The sequence below is a fragment of the Taudactylus pleione genome, unplaced genomic scaffold (assembly GCF_031769625.1).
Source record: "Taudactylus pleione unplaced genomic scaffold, aTauple2 ptg000556l, whole genome shotgun sequence".
NCBI lineage: Eukaryota > Metazoa > Chordata > Amphibia > Anura > Myobatrachidae > Taudactylus > Taudactylus pleione.
Window position 1 is genome coordinate 20,205,001 of NW_028284958.1, and position 17,979 is coordinate 20,222,979.

The window sequence follows — 17,979 nt, forward strand, 5'->3', positions numbered from 1 at the left end:
GAGCTACACAGGGGCACTACTACTACAGGGGAGCTACACAGGGCACTACTACTACAGGGGAGCTACACAGGGGCACTGCTACTACTACAGGTGAACTACACAGGGGCACAACTACTACTACAGGGGAGCAACACAGGGGCACTACTACTACAGGGGAACTACACAGGGGCACTACTACTACAGGGGAACTACACAGGGGCACTACTACTACTACTACTACAGGGGAGCTACACAGGGGCACTACTACTACTACAGGGGAGCTACACAGGGGCACTACTACTACAGGGGAACTACACAGGGGCACTACTACTACAGGGGAACTACACAGGGGCACTACTACTACAGGGGAGCTACACAGGGGCACTACTACTACTACAGGGGAGCTACACAGGGGCACTACTACTACTACTACAGGGGAGCTACACAGGGGCACTACTACTACTACAGGGGAGCTACACAGGGGCACTACTACTGCAGGGGAACTACACAGGGGCACTACTACTACAGGGGAACTACACAGGGGCACTACTACTACTACTACTACAGGGGAGCTACACAGGGGCACTACTACTACTACTACAGGGGAGCTACACAGGGGCACTACTACTACAGGGGAACTACACAGGGGCACTACTACTACTACAGGGGAGCTACACAGGGGCACTACTACTACAGGGGAGCTACACAGGGGCACTACTACTACAGGGGAACTACACAGGGGCACTACTACTACTACAGGGGAGCTACACAGGGACACTACTACTACAGGGGGACTACACAAGGGCACTACTACTACTACTACAGGGGAGCTACACAGGGGCACTACTACTACTACTACAGGGGAGCTACACAGGGGCACTACTACTACTACAGGGGAACTACACAGGGGCACTACTACTACTACAGGGGAGCTACACAGGGGCACTACTACTACTACAGGGGAGCTACACGGGCACTACTACTACAGGGGAGTTACACAGGGGCACTACTACTACTACTACAGGGGAGCTACACGGGGGCACTACTACTACTACAGAGGAGCTACACAGGAGCACTACTACTACTACAGGGGAGCTACACTGGCACTACTACTACAGGGGAGCGACACAGGGGCATTACAACTACTACAGGGGAGCTACACAGGGGCACTACTACTACAGGGGAACTACACAGGGGCACTACTACTACAGGGGAGCTACACAGGGGCACTACTACTACTACTACAGGGGAGCTACACAGGGGCACTACTACTACTACTACTACAGGGGGGCTACTCAGGGGCACTAGTACTACAGGGGAACTACACAGGGGCACTACAACTGCAGGGGCACTACTTTGAAGGGCACAACTACAGGGGCACTCCTACTACTACAGGGGACCTACTTTAAAGGGCACAACTACAGGGGCACTACTACTACTACAGGGACACTACTTTAAAGGGCACAACTCCAGGGGCACTACTACTACAGGGGCACTACTATTACTACAGGGGACCTACCTTAAAGGGCACAACTACAGAGGCACTACTACTACTACAGGGACACTACTTTAAAGGGCACAACTCCAGGGGCACTACTACTACAGGGGCACTACTATTACTACAGGGGACCTACCTTAAAGGGCACAACTACAGGGGCACTACTACTGCTACTACTACAGGGACACTACTTTAAAGGGCACAACTCCAGGGGCACTACTACTACTACAGGGGCAGTACTTTAAAGGGCACAACTACAGGGGTACTACTACTAGTACAGGGGCACTACTTTAAAGGGCACAACTACAGGGGCACTACTTTAAGGGGCACTGCATATGGGCACAACTACAGGGGGCAATACATATGGGCTCAACTACAGGGGGCCCTTCATAAGGGGCCCTGCTTACTGGGCACTGCTACAGGGGGCATTGCATAATGAGCAGTACTACAAGGGGCATTGCATAATGGGCACTGCTACAGGGGGCATTGCATAAGGGGCACTAGTACAGGGGCATTGCATGAGGGGAGGGGGGTCAGTGAAAGAGCGGATCTGTGCTGTGAGGGGAGGAGGTGGGTTCTGCGCTGAGAGGGTCAGTTATGTAAGGAAAGAGGGGGCTGTGATCTGGGGGGGAGGGTTAGGTTTAGGCTGCGGGGAGGGGTAGGGTTAGGATACTTACCGGCAGGTATCGATATCCTAACCTTGTCGGGATGCTGGCATCTGTATCCTGAGCGCCGGCATCCTGTACCCAACCCATACATACATACATACAATGTTTCAAGGCCACAGCTGACCTTTTCTTAAGGGTGCTGTACAGGGGAATGAATCAGAAATTAAAATATAGTGCTATGGAATGTTTGAGGGAGGGGGGCCCCAAAACTGGTATCTTGCCTAGGGCCCCATGAGATCTAAATCCGGCTCTGGCACTTACCCATGCTACAGCATTAAATATGACGTCTTAATTTGGCTACAAATAATCAAACAGACGTTTAACTTGTATATATAAAGTGTATTTCATATTACTGTTTCTTTAAGGATCTTTTTATTTTGTTAAATCTTCCCCAGTCTGTATTGTCTGTATCCGATTTATGCTCCTGGCGCCAGTAAGTTTTATATCCTGGCCACCTTTCCAGGCCTAAGATGAAGTGCTTTCAAATATTTCCTTTCTCTAGTTTTGCATTAACCCTTTGGCTTTGAGCGGTTTATACATCCCCTCTCTTTATTAGTCAACCCAGCTGGTAGGTGAGTAATGGGTTAATGCCATTATAATAAAATCTTTGGATAAAAAAATGATACCGCTGGGAGCTCAGCTGTCAGCACACCAAGAACCTAGAGGACACCAAAATAAACATGATTAGGGCTGTACGACTATCCAGGCAAGAGTTCTGTGCCAGTGTCAGAGATATATATCAGTAGCTTTGAGCTGTGTAATGTCCCCATCCCCAAAATACTGAGGGACCTGCAACTGTGGAGACCTTTTCCAAGGTTTCATGATTATTATGGCATTAGTCAGTTTGATTTACAATGAGTGTTTACATCATGAAATAAGTATATAAATAAGTTTGTGCTCTTTGTGGTATTTTAAGTTGAGTAACATTCTGTTTAGCTATATTCAGCTGTTTTTCATAAAGTTAAATAAGACACCTGTATTTTTAAGTGTAATAGTTCAGATAACCTACATATCATCTCCTTGTCTCCATAGCTAGAGTCATTTTGTCAAATGCTCAGGTTTCAACGAGTTCAGTTCTCCGTCATCATAGATACCTATGCAAACAGTAGAAGTGGGCCAATCGCTTAACACCTACTCATCACAGCTTTTGTTGCATCCGTCCAATAGGTTCTAGGTTACCTCGGAGCCACAGATCGGCTTTGTAAAGTAGGCTATGAGGAGGTGCTGGTGGAAGAGGCAATGGAAATGTTCCAGAACTCTGAGATAAAGGTAAACAGAAGACAGTTTGCGGATAAATATACCAATGTAAAATTCTGTAGTGAGAAGTACAAGGTACATTACATGGAAGATTATGGTCATGTGCTTATTTCTGTTCACCGCAACAGACCTTTCAGTAGAATGCCCAGATTTACCCATATAAACATAATATTGAAGTCCCCTTTTTTATATGTATAAATACACATATATCCATAGCTGTATCAATAGCTACCAGGTCCTCTGTGACCAATCTGCACTTGGACTCTCTAAATTCCACTACAGAGTCTCACAAAGCAGTATGGTGGGGCAGACGACATCAAACTTGTGGAGTAATATGTTATTATTATCATTGAGATACATATGCATAATGTATATTAAGCACCCACCATATTACGCAGTGCTACATAGAGGATACTGAACCATTCACATAGCCCCTGCCCACGTGGGCTTACAATGTAAATTCCCTTCAACGCAGCAACCAGTTAATCTTTTGGTATCTTTTGGAGGGTAGGAGGAAAGTGTAGCAGCCACAGATAGACAGGTCTAATAATAGCTGTATCCCTATATTCCCACTAACTACACCTCCGGAACTGCCTTTCCTTTGATTATTTTAATGGTGTTGTACACACCTTCTGTAAGTGCAGAACCCTGCCGTTGTCAGAACCAAAAGTATCTTGTATCACATAATTGCAATAGTGTAGAGTGCTGCTTAGCTACCCCATATTTTAAACATGAATGGGGAAGACATAGTGTGTATATATACATTATATATATATATATATATATATATATATATATATATATATCCTCCCAAACCAGTGAACCGGTCCTTCTATAAATCCAGAGTATTTCCAAATATAGGAAAAAACAGAGGGCACTCACCAAAGTAGTAACGCTTTCTCATTTAATCATATAGAGACCAATCCAAGCAGTATCATAGTATCGTCATCAACGTTTCAGTCCCGTAGGACCTTTGTCAAGACTGCAGCATATTATGCATCATATAGCCAGCAACAGCACACCTCTAGCGGCATGCTTGACACATAGTTATCTGGATTTATATATATAGTCTAGGAAGAGCATTTGTCAACTTGTAGAGATGGGAATAGTTATAGATTGAATAGATATTATGTCCAGAATTGAATTCCTCAAGTGTATTTGCTAATTAGCACTTACAGAAAATGTTATAATAAACTGCACAACTGGTTGTACAATTCTTCCTGCTATAGTGCAAGACCGTGAGGTGGTATAAAGTAGTAGCATAAACAATCCTTAACGCTGGAGATCTGTTCTAATACTCGCAGGCTAAGCTAAACCTTCTAAACGAAATAGTGCCTAATCGGGATGGTCACATGGCATACACGTAGTGACAGGATAGAGCAGGCAGTGATACTGGCAACATGCGTTTCACTGTTACTTGCTTCTATAAGGCTCTGTGCACCATATATCAACCATGCTTCTTTTTCTGTTTGTTCTAATGTTATAGGGGTCTATTCATTATCCTTTCATTTCTACAAAAGTAGGTGACATAGCTCCTATAAAGCCTAAGAAACAAAACGATAGCAGAGTTACCTGAATATTAAAAAAATATTTTAAAAAAGGACTAGTATTTAGCTACTAGCATAAGGGGAGCACTGGGTGGGAGTGTGAGAGAATCCTCTTGCAAGGAAAGATCAATAAGGTAGTGTGATAGGAGCACTGGAGAAGTTAGGGATGGCATGTATGTGTCCCAGATTCCTGTAATATGTATTTTAACCCCCAGGAAGAGTCTGTTTTACAAACAGATCTGAGTGTCGTCTTTTGGTAAGAGCCGGAGAATGGGTGCTGGGGGTGTGGATGTGAGAGAGAAGGGAGGGCTCCATCCACAGGGCCGTTTCAGGTGTTAGGCTTTTCAGCCTGAGAGCAGGCTAATTAATGATTACACCTGGAAGTAGCTCAATATAGCTGTGTAAGAGTTTTGATGCAGGGTCTCACACACCCTGGGGAGAACAAACACTGAGGTTTGTTCAGAGACACTGGGACCTGTTGAAATTTCTGTGTTTGTGGTGAGGTAGCAGACCTTGCCACTTATAGAGAGGAAATTACCTGTCTAGTCAGTGCCCAGCTGGGCTAGGATTTATTTTATGTTTGGTTTATTTGACTGTTGGTGTTGCACAATAAAACACTGGTGCCGACCAGCTTGCACGAAAACCCATGACTGGAGTGCTGTTGCCTGGCTGCTGTGTGCAAGGAGGTGTCCATCTACCCCAGGAGAAGGACCCCCTACCCCGATCATATCACAGTAATTAACAAATTTGTTGACCTCATTTAAAAGGTATTTCATGACACCAATACTTCTATATAGCTCACGTGGAGAGGTAGAGAAATGTTATTACACCAATATAGTATTTTGCAGTTGTGTCCTCATTTTTGATGTCTATGGATTTAATATTACAGATACAGATTATTGCAGAGAGTAAGAAGGCAAATTTGGATGTTTAACTCCTTGGATCAAATTATATATAAAAGAGTAGACTCATGTAAAAAACAAAGTCAGAGGGTGAAATAATGGTCGTTTTAGCTACTTACAAACTGTTGAATTTGCCTATATTGACACTCGGCTTAGAGAGGAAGGAGTAAAGTCTACTAGATGGTTGGGAAAAGGAACAATGTTCTGGTATGATTGCCAGTGAGAGCCACACTCTGAATGTGCCATACAGATATATCAGCCATAAAATCCAGATTGTATGTCCAAGTGTAAGGAACAATTTCCCCATTAAGGAAAGTGAGGCATAATTGAGGTTCAGTTCTGTAAAGGGACTCATACGTCAGTGCCCCGTTCAACATGTTGAAAAATTTCGATTCCCCGATCCCAACCCGAAAATGGTTGGAATAGGCGAGTCTGGGATTTTTAACATGTTGAATTTCCCTGATCCTCCAATGGATTGCCAATCATCAATGTCCGGGGATCGGCAATTTTGTTTGGCAATACGCAGATCGGATCGGCAGAACTGGGAATCATGGGCCCCCTTAAGACAATAGACAGTTTTAATTTGATACACAAGGTAGAATGAGTGTATGTCAGGAGTAAATCTAGTTCTATGTTTGTTCCTATTCAAAACATGGTTTGACATAAGAATAAGAGGCAAGTAGAAGTAGGGGGAGGGCAGAAGAGGTATCTGAAGGTGACAAAAAAGGCAAAGGGAGTTGGAAGGTGGGGAAGAAATAATCTCTGAAGTAGGATTGTCAGGAGAGAGGGGGGTGGAGCTATAAGAAAAAGAATGAATATGAAGTGGAGGAAGTCACTGAGATTTCCTACAGCGGTACGAGGATAATCCCCAGGCAGTATGAGACGAAGATAGTGCAACAGGATTCCAACAAGATTCCTTCCCCTACATTTTTAATAGTTAACATTATTTATTTTCCAGTGAAAGGAAAAAAAATGGATTTTAATAGTTGTAACTTTGTAACAGGGTTGGAGATACATTAAAAAGCAAATCTTCAGATCTAGAGATTAGTTGCTGAAATAAACAGACCCATGATTAAACAAATTGTAAACCGTACCACAGTGGGGGGGTTTCTATGCTTTTTAACTTGCATCACATTACTTTATGGCTGTAATTGTCTATAATTATATATGACAACAGCCTCGGATTTCTGGGAGTGCTGCAGACGAGGGCAGGTCATGGTGACACTAATGACCAGCCGATCCTGACATGTAACCTGCCCTCTGCATCTCCCAGGAGGCAGATTTACAAAGTCATCAAGTATGGTTCTAATGTCACTTACAGTCATGATACTTACAATCTGTTGTGAATGAAAATAGAGGTTGTGATCAGACCAAGCCACTGTATATACTGTAAAAAGGACCTGACCCTTCCCCGCCCCCTGCCCCTATAGCGATTTTAGTTTGCAGTTCCCTTTAGTATGTGTGCTGTCCTGCGCTGCGCTGGCCCAGCCCTGTATAACAGTTCTCCATGCTGCCCTGTCTGGGAAAATTATTCATTTCCTGTTAGTTTGAAGCCAAATCAGAGATCAGGGAGAGACTGTGAGAAAGACCCCAACCAATTCCTGAGAGCACAGATTTTCCTTCATCGCAGGGTCAGAGTAGCAGACGGGCCTCAATGAGTACCTCTGTATTAGGGGAGAGGATGTGACACTATGTACATCTCACCACAGTTTATACGAGTATATCTCATCTCATCTCATCTCGGGGACCGAGTTTTGCTCACTGGCTGTACCTTTATTTACTTTTACCATTCTGTAGAATAATTTAGTTCAACATTAGCATGTAAGGTGTTAATTCAGTGTAACACTGCAGTAACTGTACTGTAGCACCAAGCGCCAGGAAATAAATGTATTAAATGCTAACTGTGCAGCAATAAAATGAACACGTCATTATTGGGGCTAAGGGAGAGTTGAACACAAGTCCATTTGCCAAGCGTATGCAGGGGCGTAGAGCGCTGGGCCTGGGGGAAGGGGGCATTGCCAGTTTGCGGGAGGCGTGGCGACGCCTTAGGATAAAAAAATGATCTAATAAAATCATTTTTGAATTTTGGAGGAGGGTGCTGTAAGCACCTCAGCCCAGCGCAGAGCCAGTGGGGGGCACGATCATTGTGATTGCTCCCCCCCAAATGCATAGGAGACTGCTGCGGGCATTCTCCCGCTGCAGCCCAGCACACAGGAGCATGTGCTGGGCTGCTGTGAAGTAAGAGGAAGGGGGGGTGGCACTGGGGGCCTCCAGCAAGCCCGGGTAAATAGTGCCCGCCCCCTGCCCCCACCCCCCTCGGCGCCCCTGAGCATATGTTCCGTGTTTTTGTCCTGCAGATATGCCTGATTCATCTGAAGGGACATAACTGTGCTGTAATGGAACGTTCTGATGTAGGCAAGGTTCAGAGAAGGTGTGTCAGGGGAATTGGGGGCTATGCAGAATTGCACATATACGCATAGTTACACCTGTTTTCTGACAGATCTTTTACACCAAGCATAGGGCTGGTGTAAGTGCACACTGATAATGACAGCTTCCAAACCTTGCGTACAGATAATAATGATAAGAATTTTATTTATATAGCGCTGTTCTCCTATAGGACTCAAATAGAGGTACAAGCCTGCCCTAGTCACTCGGTGTAGTGCAGACCTCAGTGAGTGCGGTCCATACTACACAGTTACACACACATCGCAGGCAGCCATTGATAGCCAGACAGACTCATTGGCTGCTGCTCCCACTGCCAGAGCCGGGCTGGAGCTCACTAATGAGCTCTGGCTTCCAGCTCCTGCGGTGGGTGATGGGAGAGACGTCATTACTTCATGACGTCTCTCCCATAATACCGAGTGGGAGGACGGAGTCAGAGGCGGGCACGGCAGGAGCAGGGATTCAGGTAAGCTAGTGAGTGTTTTATGTCTGTTTGTCTGTGTCTGTCACTACATAAGGTGGACCACTACTGGCCGGGTGCACTGTATAAGGGGTACCACTACTGGCTGGGGGCACTGCATAGGGGGACCACTACTGGCCGGGGGAACTGTATAAGGGGCCCTGCATAGGGGGGACCACTACTGGCCGGGGGCACTGTATAAGGGGCTCTGCATAGGGGGGACCACTACTGGCTGGGGGCACTGTATAAGGGGCTCTGCATATTGGGGACCACTACAGGCTGGGGGCATTGTATAAGGGACACTGCATAGGGGGGACTATTACTGGCCAGAGACACTGCATAGGGGGGACCACTACTGGCCGGGGGCTCTGTATAAGGGGCCCTGCATAGGGGGGACCACTACTGGCCGGGGGCACTGTATAAGGGTGCACTACTGGGGGCACTGTATAAAGGGCACTACTACTGGGGACATTACATAAGGGGCACTACTACTCGGGGCATTAAGGTGCATATGTAATGGAAAGGAATGTTCCCAGAGTGACGAGAAAGGGGTGTGTGTCATGTTGACATGCCCCATTTTTCAGTGGCCATGCCCCTCGTGGCATGTGACCACGCCCATTTTTATTCGGTGTGCGCTGCTCCATTTTTCATTTTGCCCTGGGCTCCAAATACATTAGTTACACCACTGATAGCCAGTATACTACCATACAGCCTCACATGCACCCATATAGCCAGTATACAGTACCTCCATACAGCCTCACATGTCACCACATAGCCAGTATACCTCCATACAGCATCACTTGTCACCACATAGCCAGTATACCTCCATACAGCATCACATGTCACCACATAGCCTTATTATATATAGTAACTCCCACCCAGGTACTATATACAATATGCAGTCATATGTCTATGTTCAGACATGAGACCATAATATATAGCCTTGTGTTGCCTCATGTCCTATATAGCCCTATCCCCACTGTGCAAGTGGGATTCTGATAAGAAGTGGCAGGACCAAGGTGACTTTTGACATTATAACATTTCAAAGTTAAGGGTGCATTATTTCTTTTAATACTTAACTAATATATTTGAACAAAAAAAAAAAGTCTTTTGAAACGTATATTACCATTTTATATACTGTATTTGCAGGATTTTCCCATATAATAACAAAAATAATAATACTACTACTAATAATAAAAATTACTATTATCTTTGCATTCTAATTTATTACAGTATGCTGCATTACTGGACATAGTAATGATTTTGTTATCATAGTCTTTTGATATTTGTATTACCATTTTATATACTGTATTTGCAGGTTTTCTTTCCCATATTATTATCACTATTATTGACTCTGCATTCTAATTAATTATAGTACGCTGCATTACCGGACACAGTAATGATATTGTTATCATAGCCAAAATATATATATATATATATATATATATATATATATATATATATACATACACAGTTGGTTAAACAAGTATTTACACCAATCATATATTATTACATTATTATATTACAGAAGTAATAACAGACATGATAAACCCATGTACATAATATCTGTGTAATCAGGGAGCCCGAGTGTCATCCTTTCAGTCTCTATAGTGACAGGGGTCATTTCTGAAAGCTGGTGCAAAACATATAGGTGGTGTTGCTGCCCATAACCAAATAAACTGCAAATTGGCAGAATCTGATTGGTTGTTTAACGTAACACCTTTTAACTAGTTTTGATAATTGCATCCTGGTATTTTCTTTGGACGCAGCTGCTGTGCAAAAATGTGCTAATAACTGCAGGAGGTGTCTGAAGGGAAAATCATTTATAGCTAAGAACCAGGGACTTTATCCTACATGGAACCTGCTTCCTACTCATCTATGGAATGAAGGAAATGATCAGCAGAGGGGATGTAAAGGGGCACATTCTCACCTTATAGAACACGTGGAACACTTAGACATTCTTTAATCTCTTGAGGGTTAAACCATGACAAATGTAATTAGCGCTTGTATTTCCAAATCTGCAGATAATAAAAGGGGGAGATGCATCAAACCTTCTAAAGAGGACAACTGGAGGCTTTGCCTAAAGCAACCAATCAGATTGTAGCTATCACCGTGCTAGAAAAATGATAGATGGTATCTGATTGGTTGCTATTGGTAACAACTCCACTTGTCCTCTTTACAAAGCTTCATACATCCCCCTATGTGTATTTTGTACCCTTGCATGGAAATAGTTAATACTCCAGTCCTCTTTCCTCATCTTGATTTAATAAGTTACACAATAAAGCGGATGATCTCTCTGAAGTGAAATCCTTCCAGGCCAAACTCTTAGCAGGGTGCCTTAAAATAGTGCACAGGGCTAGGGGGGGTATATTGGACCATGTTCAAATATGAGGGACAGCTTCCATCTGAAAGTTTTTAATGTCTTAAAATGGAAATAAGTAAGAATATTGAGAAGCGGGCTTACTGGAGCACACGTTGCTTGCTATGGGTACCTGTGCTTTCCGCAGTACAGATATATATGCCCAGAGCTCCTCTTATGCTGTATAAGGACTCAGTAATTAGCTGACCTCCCAGTGTAACACTATTCTGCTACCCGACCTCACATTTAGCTCTTTACCAGTCTCATTGTTTTGCCACAGGAAGTCTGTAACCTGGAATATTGATTGTATTTCTAAAGGATTCAGGCTATTGATGGGTTTAACTAAGAACATTATTATACTGATAATACTGGGGAACAGTCAATCTGAGTGCATTTGGATTCATTTTGTGCCCCTGATCATGAATATGCCATGCTTGTTTTTCAATTGGCTCTAGTTTTTGAGATATGCATATGTATTTAATATTTTTGAAAAATTAAATTAAACAATGTTAAAAATAGTTAAAAAGATATTTTTTTATTCTGATTAAATTTGATTCGTAAAATGTTATAAAAAGACACAGGATAATTACATACATAAGTGTATGAGAACCGTTTTTTGCAGGATTTTCTTTTGTATTCTTGTTGCGGGCAGTCCCTCTGCAGACGCCAACAGTAATCGCCCATCATGTGACGATCCAACCTTCCTTGATATCTTTTTTCCATTACCTGAATATCCTGGTGGAACCATTCACCCTGTTCTTCACTTAAATCTCCTAAATTGGACGGGAAGTGATCTAAATGGCTGTACAAAAAATGTACTTTAATACTCATGTTGGCACCTACTTTCTCGAAACATTTTAGCACATTGTGGACTAATTCATGATAGTTGTCTGCCATGTGATTGCCTAAAAATGTTTTCAATGACAGACACAAAACTCAGCCATGCTTCAGATTCGATTTCAGTCATAGATGTGGTAAAATTTAGATCCTTCACCAGTTTCCGTATCTGTGGGCCGTCAAAAATTCCTGCCTATAATTTTTCAAAACGAAGAGATGGAAATGTTCGACAAATATACGTGAAACAATCGCCTGACTTGTCCAATGCTTTTACAATTTGTGTCATTAAATCCAGTTTGATCTGGAGAGGCAGTGCACTGCCACGCCTCCTCCCAGCGTTAGTGAGGAGATATGAATATGTTATGTGTTGCTCCTCCCTGTATGCTGGGAGGAGGCGTGGCTGTGGTCTGAGGATGTCCCAGCAGGATCAGCAGTGCACTGCCACACCTCCTCCCAGCGTTAGTGAGGAGATATGAATGTGTTATGTGTTGCTCCTCTCTGTATGCTTAGAGGAGGCGTGGCTGTGGTCTGAGGATGTCCCAGCAGGATCAGCAGTGCACTGCCATGCCTTCTCCCAATGTTAGAGAGGAGATATGAATGTGTTATGTGTTGCTCCTCTCTGTATGCTGGAAGGAGGCGTGGCTGTGGTCTGAGGATGTCCCAGCAGGCCCAGCAGTGCACTGCCACGCCTCCTCCCAGCGTTAGTGAGGAGATATGAATGTGTTATGTGTTGCTCCTCTCTGTATGCTTAGAGGAGGCGTGGCTGTGGTCTGAGGATGTCCCAGCAGGCTCAGCAGTGCATTGCCACGCCTCCTCCCAGCGTTAGTGAGGAGATATGAATGTGTTATGTGTTACTCCTCTCTGTATGCTGGGAGGAGGCGTGGCTGTGGTCTGAGGATGTCCCAGCAGGATCAGCAGTGCACTGCCATGCCTCCTCCCAACGTTAGTGAGGAGATATGAATGTGTTATGTGTTACTCCTCTCTGTATGCTGGGAGGAGGCGTGGCTGTGGTCTGAGGATGTCCCAGCAGGATCAGCAGTGTACTGCCACACCTCCTCCCAGCGTTAGTGAGGAGATATGAATGTGTTATGTGTTACTCCTCTCTGTATGCTGGGAGGAGGCGTGGCTGTGGTCTGAGGATGTCCCAGCAGGATCAGCAGTGTACTGCCACGCCTCCTCCCAGCGTTAGTGAGGAGATATGAATGTGTTATGTGTTACTCCTCTCTGTATGCTGGGAGGAGGCGTGGCTGTGGTCTGAGGATGTCCCAGCAGGATCAGCAGTGCACTGTCACGCCTCCTCCCAGCATTTGTGAGGAGATATGAATGTATTATTTGTCTCAAACGTGACTACCAGCTACGTTATCACAAATAAAACAAATTCTTGTTATTGTTGAAAGAGGGTAGTTGTTAAAAAAACAAAACTAAGTGGATTCTGTTAAGTAAAGCAGGCCTAGACTAGTAAGGTACTTCAAATGGAGAACATAATTTAATTTTATGTTTCATCAATTTCAAAAATGGAGTAAATTCAGCTATAGCGAAGATCTAATGCAAAAATAGGACCTGCAAGTACTCTCAAACCGATCTTAAATTCTTGGCAAGAAAAATAAATACATTTTTGTTCCCCAGTGTAATGATATGACAGGTTTAGTGCACTTCAACTCAGAGCAATAAATTGGTAGCTCTTATGAACCGAGCATAGATATTTTATAGCAAAAGGTCCACGTGGTTCTCTTTCTAGTATGTGGGACTAACTAAACATATGCAGTGCCATCTGGAGATCACTTCCCATAGTACCAAAGTACTAGTCCCATTGCCACATTCACAGGGCAGGGTACAATATAGTCTTCCTCATCCACTCATACAAATCACCTCTACCTGTGCTGGAAGTGCCAACATACGATGGGCCGTATTCAGCAAGCAATGCAAAGGAGAGAACGCACCCACTTGGCCGATGGTTTTGTACTGCACATGCGTATGCATTGAACAGCACGTGCACGAAGTAGCCAGTGCGGTCGGGTAAGCGTATGCAGCGTGCACGCAGACCCCTTCCGATATTGATTGAAGTGTTGTTTGTGGGTGGTGATGGGGGCGGTCGGGCAAACGCTGGCGTGCCTGTGCATTGGGACGCCGTTTTAGGGGCGTCCATAATTAAGCCAATGCAGCGACGCACACTGTGATGAGACTCCGTGCACACAGGAAGTTGGCAAGATCCTGCGCGAGGTTTGGTCAACCACTATTATGCAAATGTGGTCGATGGTTCTCGATGTTACCGATGTTTACGCTATCTTGCGTACTCTCCAGGCTTTGAGTAAAGGGAGATGGGCAGCTTAATATAGGGCTGGGCGTCTGCGTCTTATGCTGCTGTCTCCGTGCGTATGCATTGATTATCATATTCTCACAGCAGACGGGAGAGTGCGTTCTCTTCTTTGCGTTGCTGGCTGAATCAGGCCCTATATTACCTAGCGCCAGTGGTGGAGAGTGGAGACCACTGCATGTAAATACACACTCAACACTAATATCTAATATGTATAGTGTAAAGTATATTTTGTTAATGAAATGATGGTTAGCTGAACATTATCTTTGTGAGTACCTAACCAAAATACAGTTATTTTATTTATAGTTATTTATATAGCGCACACATATTCCGCGGCGCTTCACAGAGAATATTTGGCCATTCACCTCAGTCCCAGTGGAGCTTACAGTCTATGGCCCTCATTCAGAGGCGGTCGCTAGAAGCGATCGCTCTCTCTGAATGAGGGCAGCCGTTTCTTTTTTTTTAGTGCAGCCTCCTGGTCGCTAGCTAAGCTGTGGGTTACCACCCACAGCTTAGCGACTGACCAGGGTGATGGTCGTGATGGTCAAGACCATCGCGACCATCGGGGCTTGCGACGAGACCCTAAGGTTGGATCTCGGCAACCGCAAGCCCCAGGGAGCTTCTTGCTCTGATCGAGCAGGAAACTCCCCACTGACATCACTGCTGATGTCAGTGCGACCACCCACAAAACGGCAAGCGTTCCGTGTAGCCACCCCCCTGCTCCGCCTACAAAACGGGCCGAGCTGTCGATCAACATCGACAGCCGGCCCTTTTGTAATGAGCTCTGGAGCGAGAGAGTTTCTCTCTCGCTCCTGGGCTTGTACACCTCAGTGCGGCCGCAGGACCAAAACATCGACCCGGTTGCGAGCGATCAGTGATTGCGACCGGGTCTGAATGAGGTCCAATGTTCCCTACCACATGTTCACACACAGACACACTAGGGCTTGTTTTGTTGTTGTTGGGTGACAATTAACCTACTAGTATATTTTTGGATTGTGGGAGGAAACCAGAGCAACCAGAGGAAACCCACGCAAGCACAGGGAGAATATACAAACTCCACACAGTTAGGGCTGTAGTGGGAATCAAACCCATGACGTCAGTGCTGTGAGGCAGTAATGCTAACCATTACACCATCTGTGCTGCCCATGTATAAAATACATGCAAGACATCACATACAATCTGCTAAAATGAAAGAGCAGATATTTTTACAAAGAACTGATGTCAATTCTCGCTATAGGACAGCATGTAATGTATTTAGTATAAGGTCCCATAAGCACTCACTTAGGCCTCATACCCATTGTATTATACTAGCATTTTACAGACCATTGTAGGCCCCCAATGCATTTCAAAGCAGTAGGCACAAACATGGGTCAAATTGCTTCCCATAAAACGTTAACAAAATGCAATTAAAATACCAGCGGGTATGGTTACATTACATTAAACACAATATTTTCTAGTATCATTTTCCATGCATTTAATATTCATTTAAAAGTAAAAATGCATTTGAAAAATCTGTGTGAATCGATTGGAGTCACTTCACAAGTGTCCACACTCTGTGTCTCATACAGGCCGCAGAATACCTCCGCCTCTTACTTCAGTTCAATGACATGGGCTTCCAACAGGATGACATCAAGGAAGTGCTCCTGATTTATGACAATCACCGAGATCGCTCTCTGGAGGAACTCATGATGAGAGCTCAGTGAGAACATCCCACTGGAAGCGCAGCACCAAGCTGACAACAGCGCATTGACTGCTCACTCCAGCTGCATGTGTTCTGGATGACTAGTTCTGCAAAGCTTTTTTATCTGTTCCGTAGTTTCCTGTCTAATGCCAAGACCCCGGTTGAGCAGCATATAAGACATATATTTGTGATTTTATGTGAGGATGGCAGCATATAACCGCTCAATGGAAACTGTTTCTGACATGCAGTTTTGAAAAATGTAACATTAATAGAACAATCTGCAGTGTATAGTATATATAGCATTCTTCAGAAAATCAGCTATAAAGCACAATTACTGCCATTTAAATTTAAAAAGCTTTAAACATATACTAATATAATGTGATTGAATCTCACTGTACAATGGTTGTCTTTTTTATGAATATGTATGTACTGGATGTGTATATATATATATATATATATATATATATATATATATATCTTCTAAAAATGTCTGGACGACACTCAATGGTGTTTTTAGGCCAATATAGTAAAAAAAAAATATATATATATATATATATTTAAACAATACTTGCACATAGTGGTACGACCGTACGATTACAACATTGTAATCGTACAGTCGTTTCTCATCCTGTATAGTGCCTACAGTGAACGATATGTCGTTCAGTGCAGGCACCCTCCCTCATCCCTGAACATGGCCAATCTGTCGTTATCGGCAGATTGACCGTCATGATCAGGCGATGATTGATGTCACAAAAGACCAGCGGGAGCGTGCATCGCTGGTCGTTTCCGACATTAAACTGCCAAATTTATGCACGATTAATGAGCGATTGAATGATAACGATGCCGTTATCGTTCAAACGCTCATTTATATCTGCAAGTTTATACGCGGCTTTAGTAAATCTTTTGTACTCCCCACCAATTCAAATGTTCATCTTAAAGGTTGGTCTGTAGATGAATGTCTTTTTAATTCCTCCGGATCCTGAATTTAGACCCTCCCACCAGAAAATATCCCCAAAACAGCCCACAGCCACTTATTGTGAAATATTTTTGAAATATTTATTATAAAAAATATTATCAATATAACATATGCTTACATAGCATGCATAATCAATGCAATATGATCCCACTATTGGTGTGATGTTACATGACTTCCTGTTCCACCATTTTAGGGGGGTGAGCTTTTGACAGTGGCGTCACCTAGTGGAGGTCACTTATCATCATATCATCATAGGTTCATACGTGTTTCGTCTCCATATGGACTTCCTCAGGGGTCGATCTACAGTAACTGCTGTTGATACACTTCTTTATACTAGGATACATTTTATCCTAATATTCAATGGGAAGAAGTGCACTCTGTCCTCTCTGCCAGCAGAAATATATATACCAGACCTGCAGCTAGCGCTCTCGGCTCCCGGTGCAGGCCATGCCCCCTCGATATGACGTCACGCGGAGGGGGCATGACCTGCACCCAGCGCTGGTAGCGGGTGATTACAGCAATGCCTCAGGATGCTCTGGGGGGCTGTAAGGGCAGCGTTGTGCTGCGGTACTGCAGCAGAGATTCTGGCAGCAGGGTGCAGTTACAGGCACCGATCGCACACATTTAAGTTAGGGCCCTGACATATACATTGATAAATGATCAAAACACACTATAAAATGTAGCCCTTAAGATAATTATTTTGGTTTATCGTTCATTTTTTAAGTTTACTACTGATTTCACCCAGTTTACTTTAAAACCACAACAAATCAAAGAATCTCTATTAAAGAAGCTATCATGGCAGTCTACACATTGCTTCAATCTTTTAAAACTCAAACAAAGGTTACAAAGAGTAAATACAATTTCAGTTTATATGAGAGCTTTTAATATTTTTAATTATTGGCATTTATGTAATGTAGTTGCATGGTTTAAATTTAAAATCTGCACAAGTCTAAATTTGTATTGTGTTATTCTTGGAATCTGTACTAGCGCTGTCATTCCTGTAATAGCAGTGGTATTTTGGAGTAATTTGCCAAGCAATTCTTGATTGAGAAGGATGCA

The 17,979-nt window shown here is 43.8% G+C and overlaps 1 protein-coding gene across 2 annotated transcripts in view; it reads left to right on the top strand.

The window, feature by feature from the left end:
* UBAP1L (ubiquitin associated protein 1 like) overlaps positions 1-16,325 on the top strand; it is a 42,809-nt gene extending 26,484 nt beyond the window's left edge. For both annotated transcript variants that reach the window (XM_088452875.1, XM_088452876.1), the window contains exons 5-6: positions 3,313-3,414; positions 15,832-16,325. In XM_088452875.1, coding sequence (XP_088309001.1) covers positions 3,313-3,414; positions 15,832-15,966 — 237 coding nt within the window. In that variant the 3' untranslated portion in view covers positions 15,967-16,325. The remainder of the gene's footprint in view (positions 1-3,312; positions 3,415-15,831) is intronic.
* Positions 16,326-17,979: the final 1,654 nt, after the last annotated feature.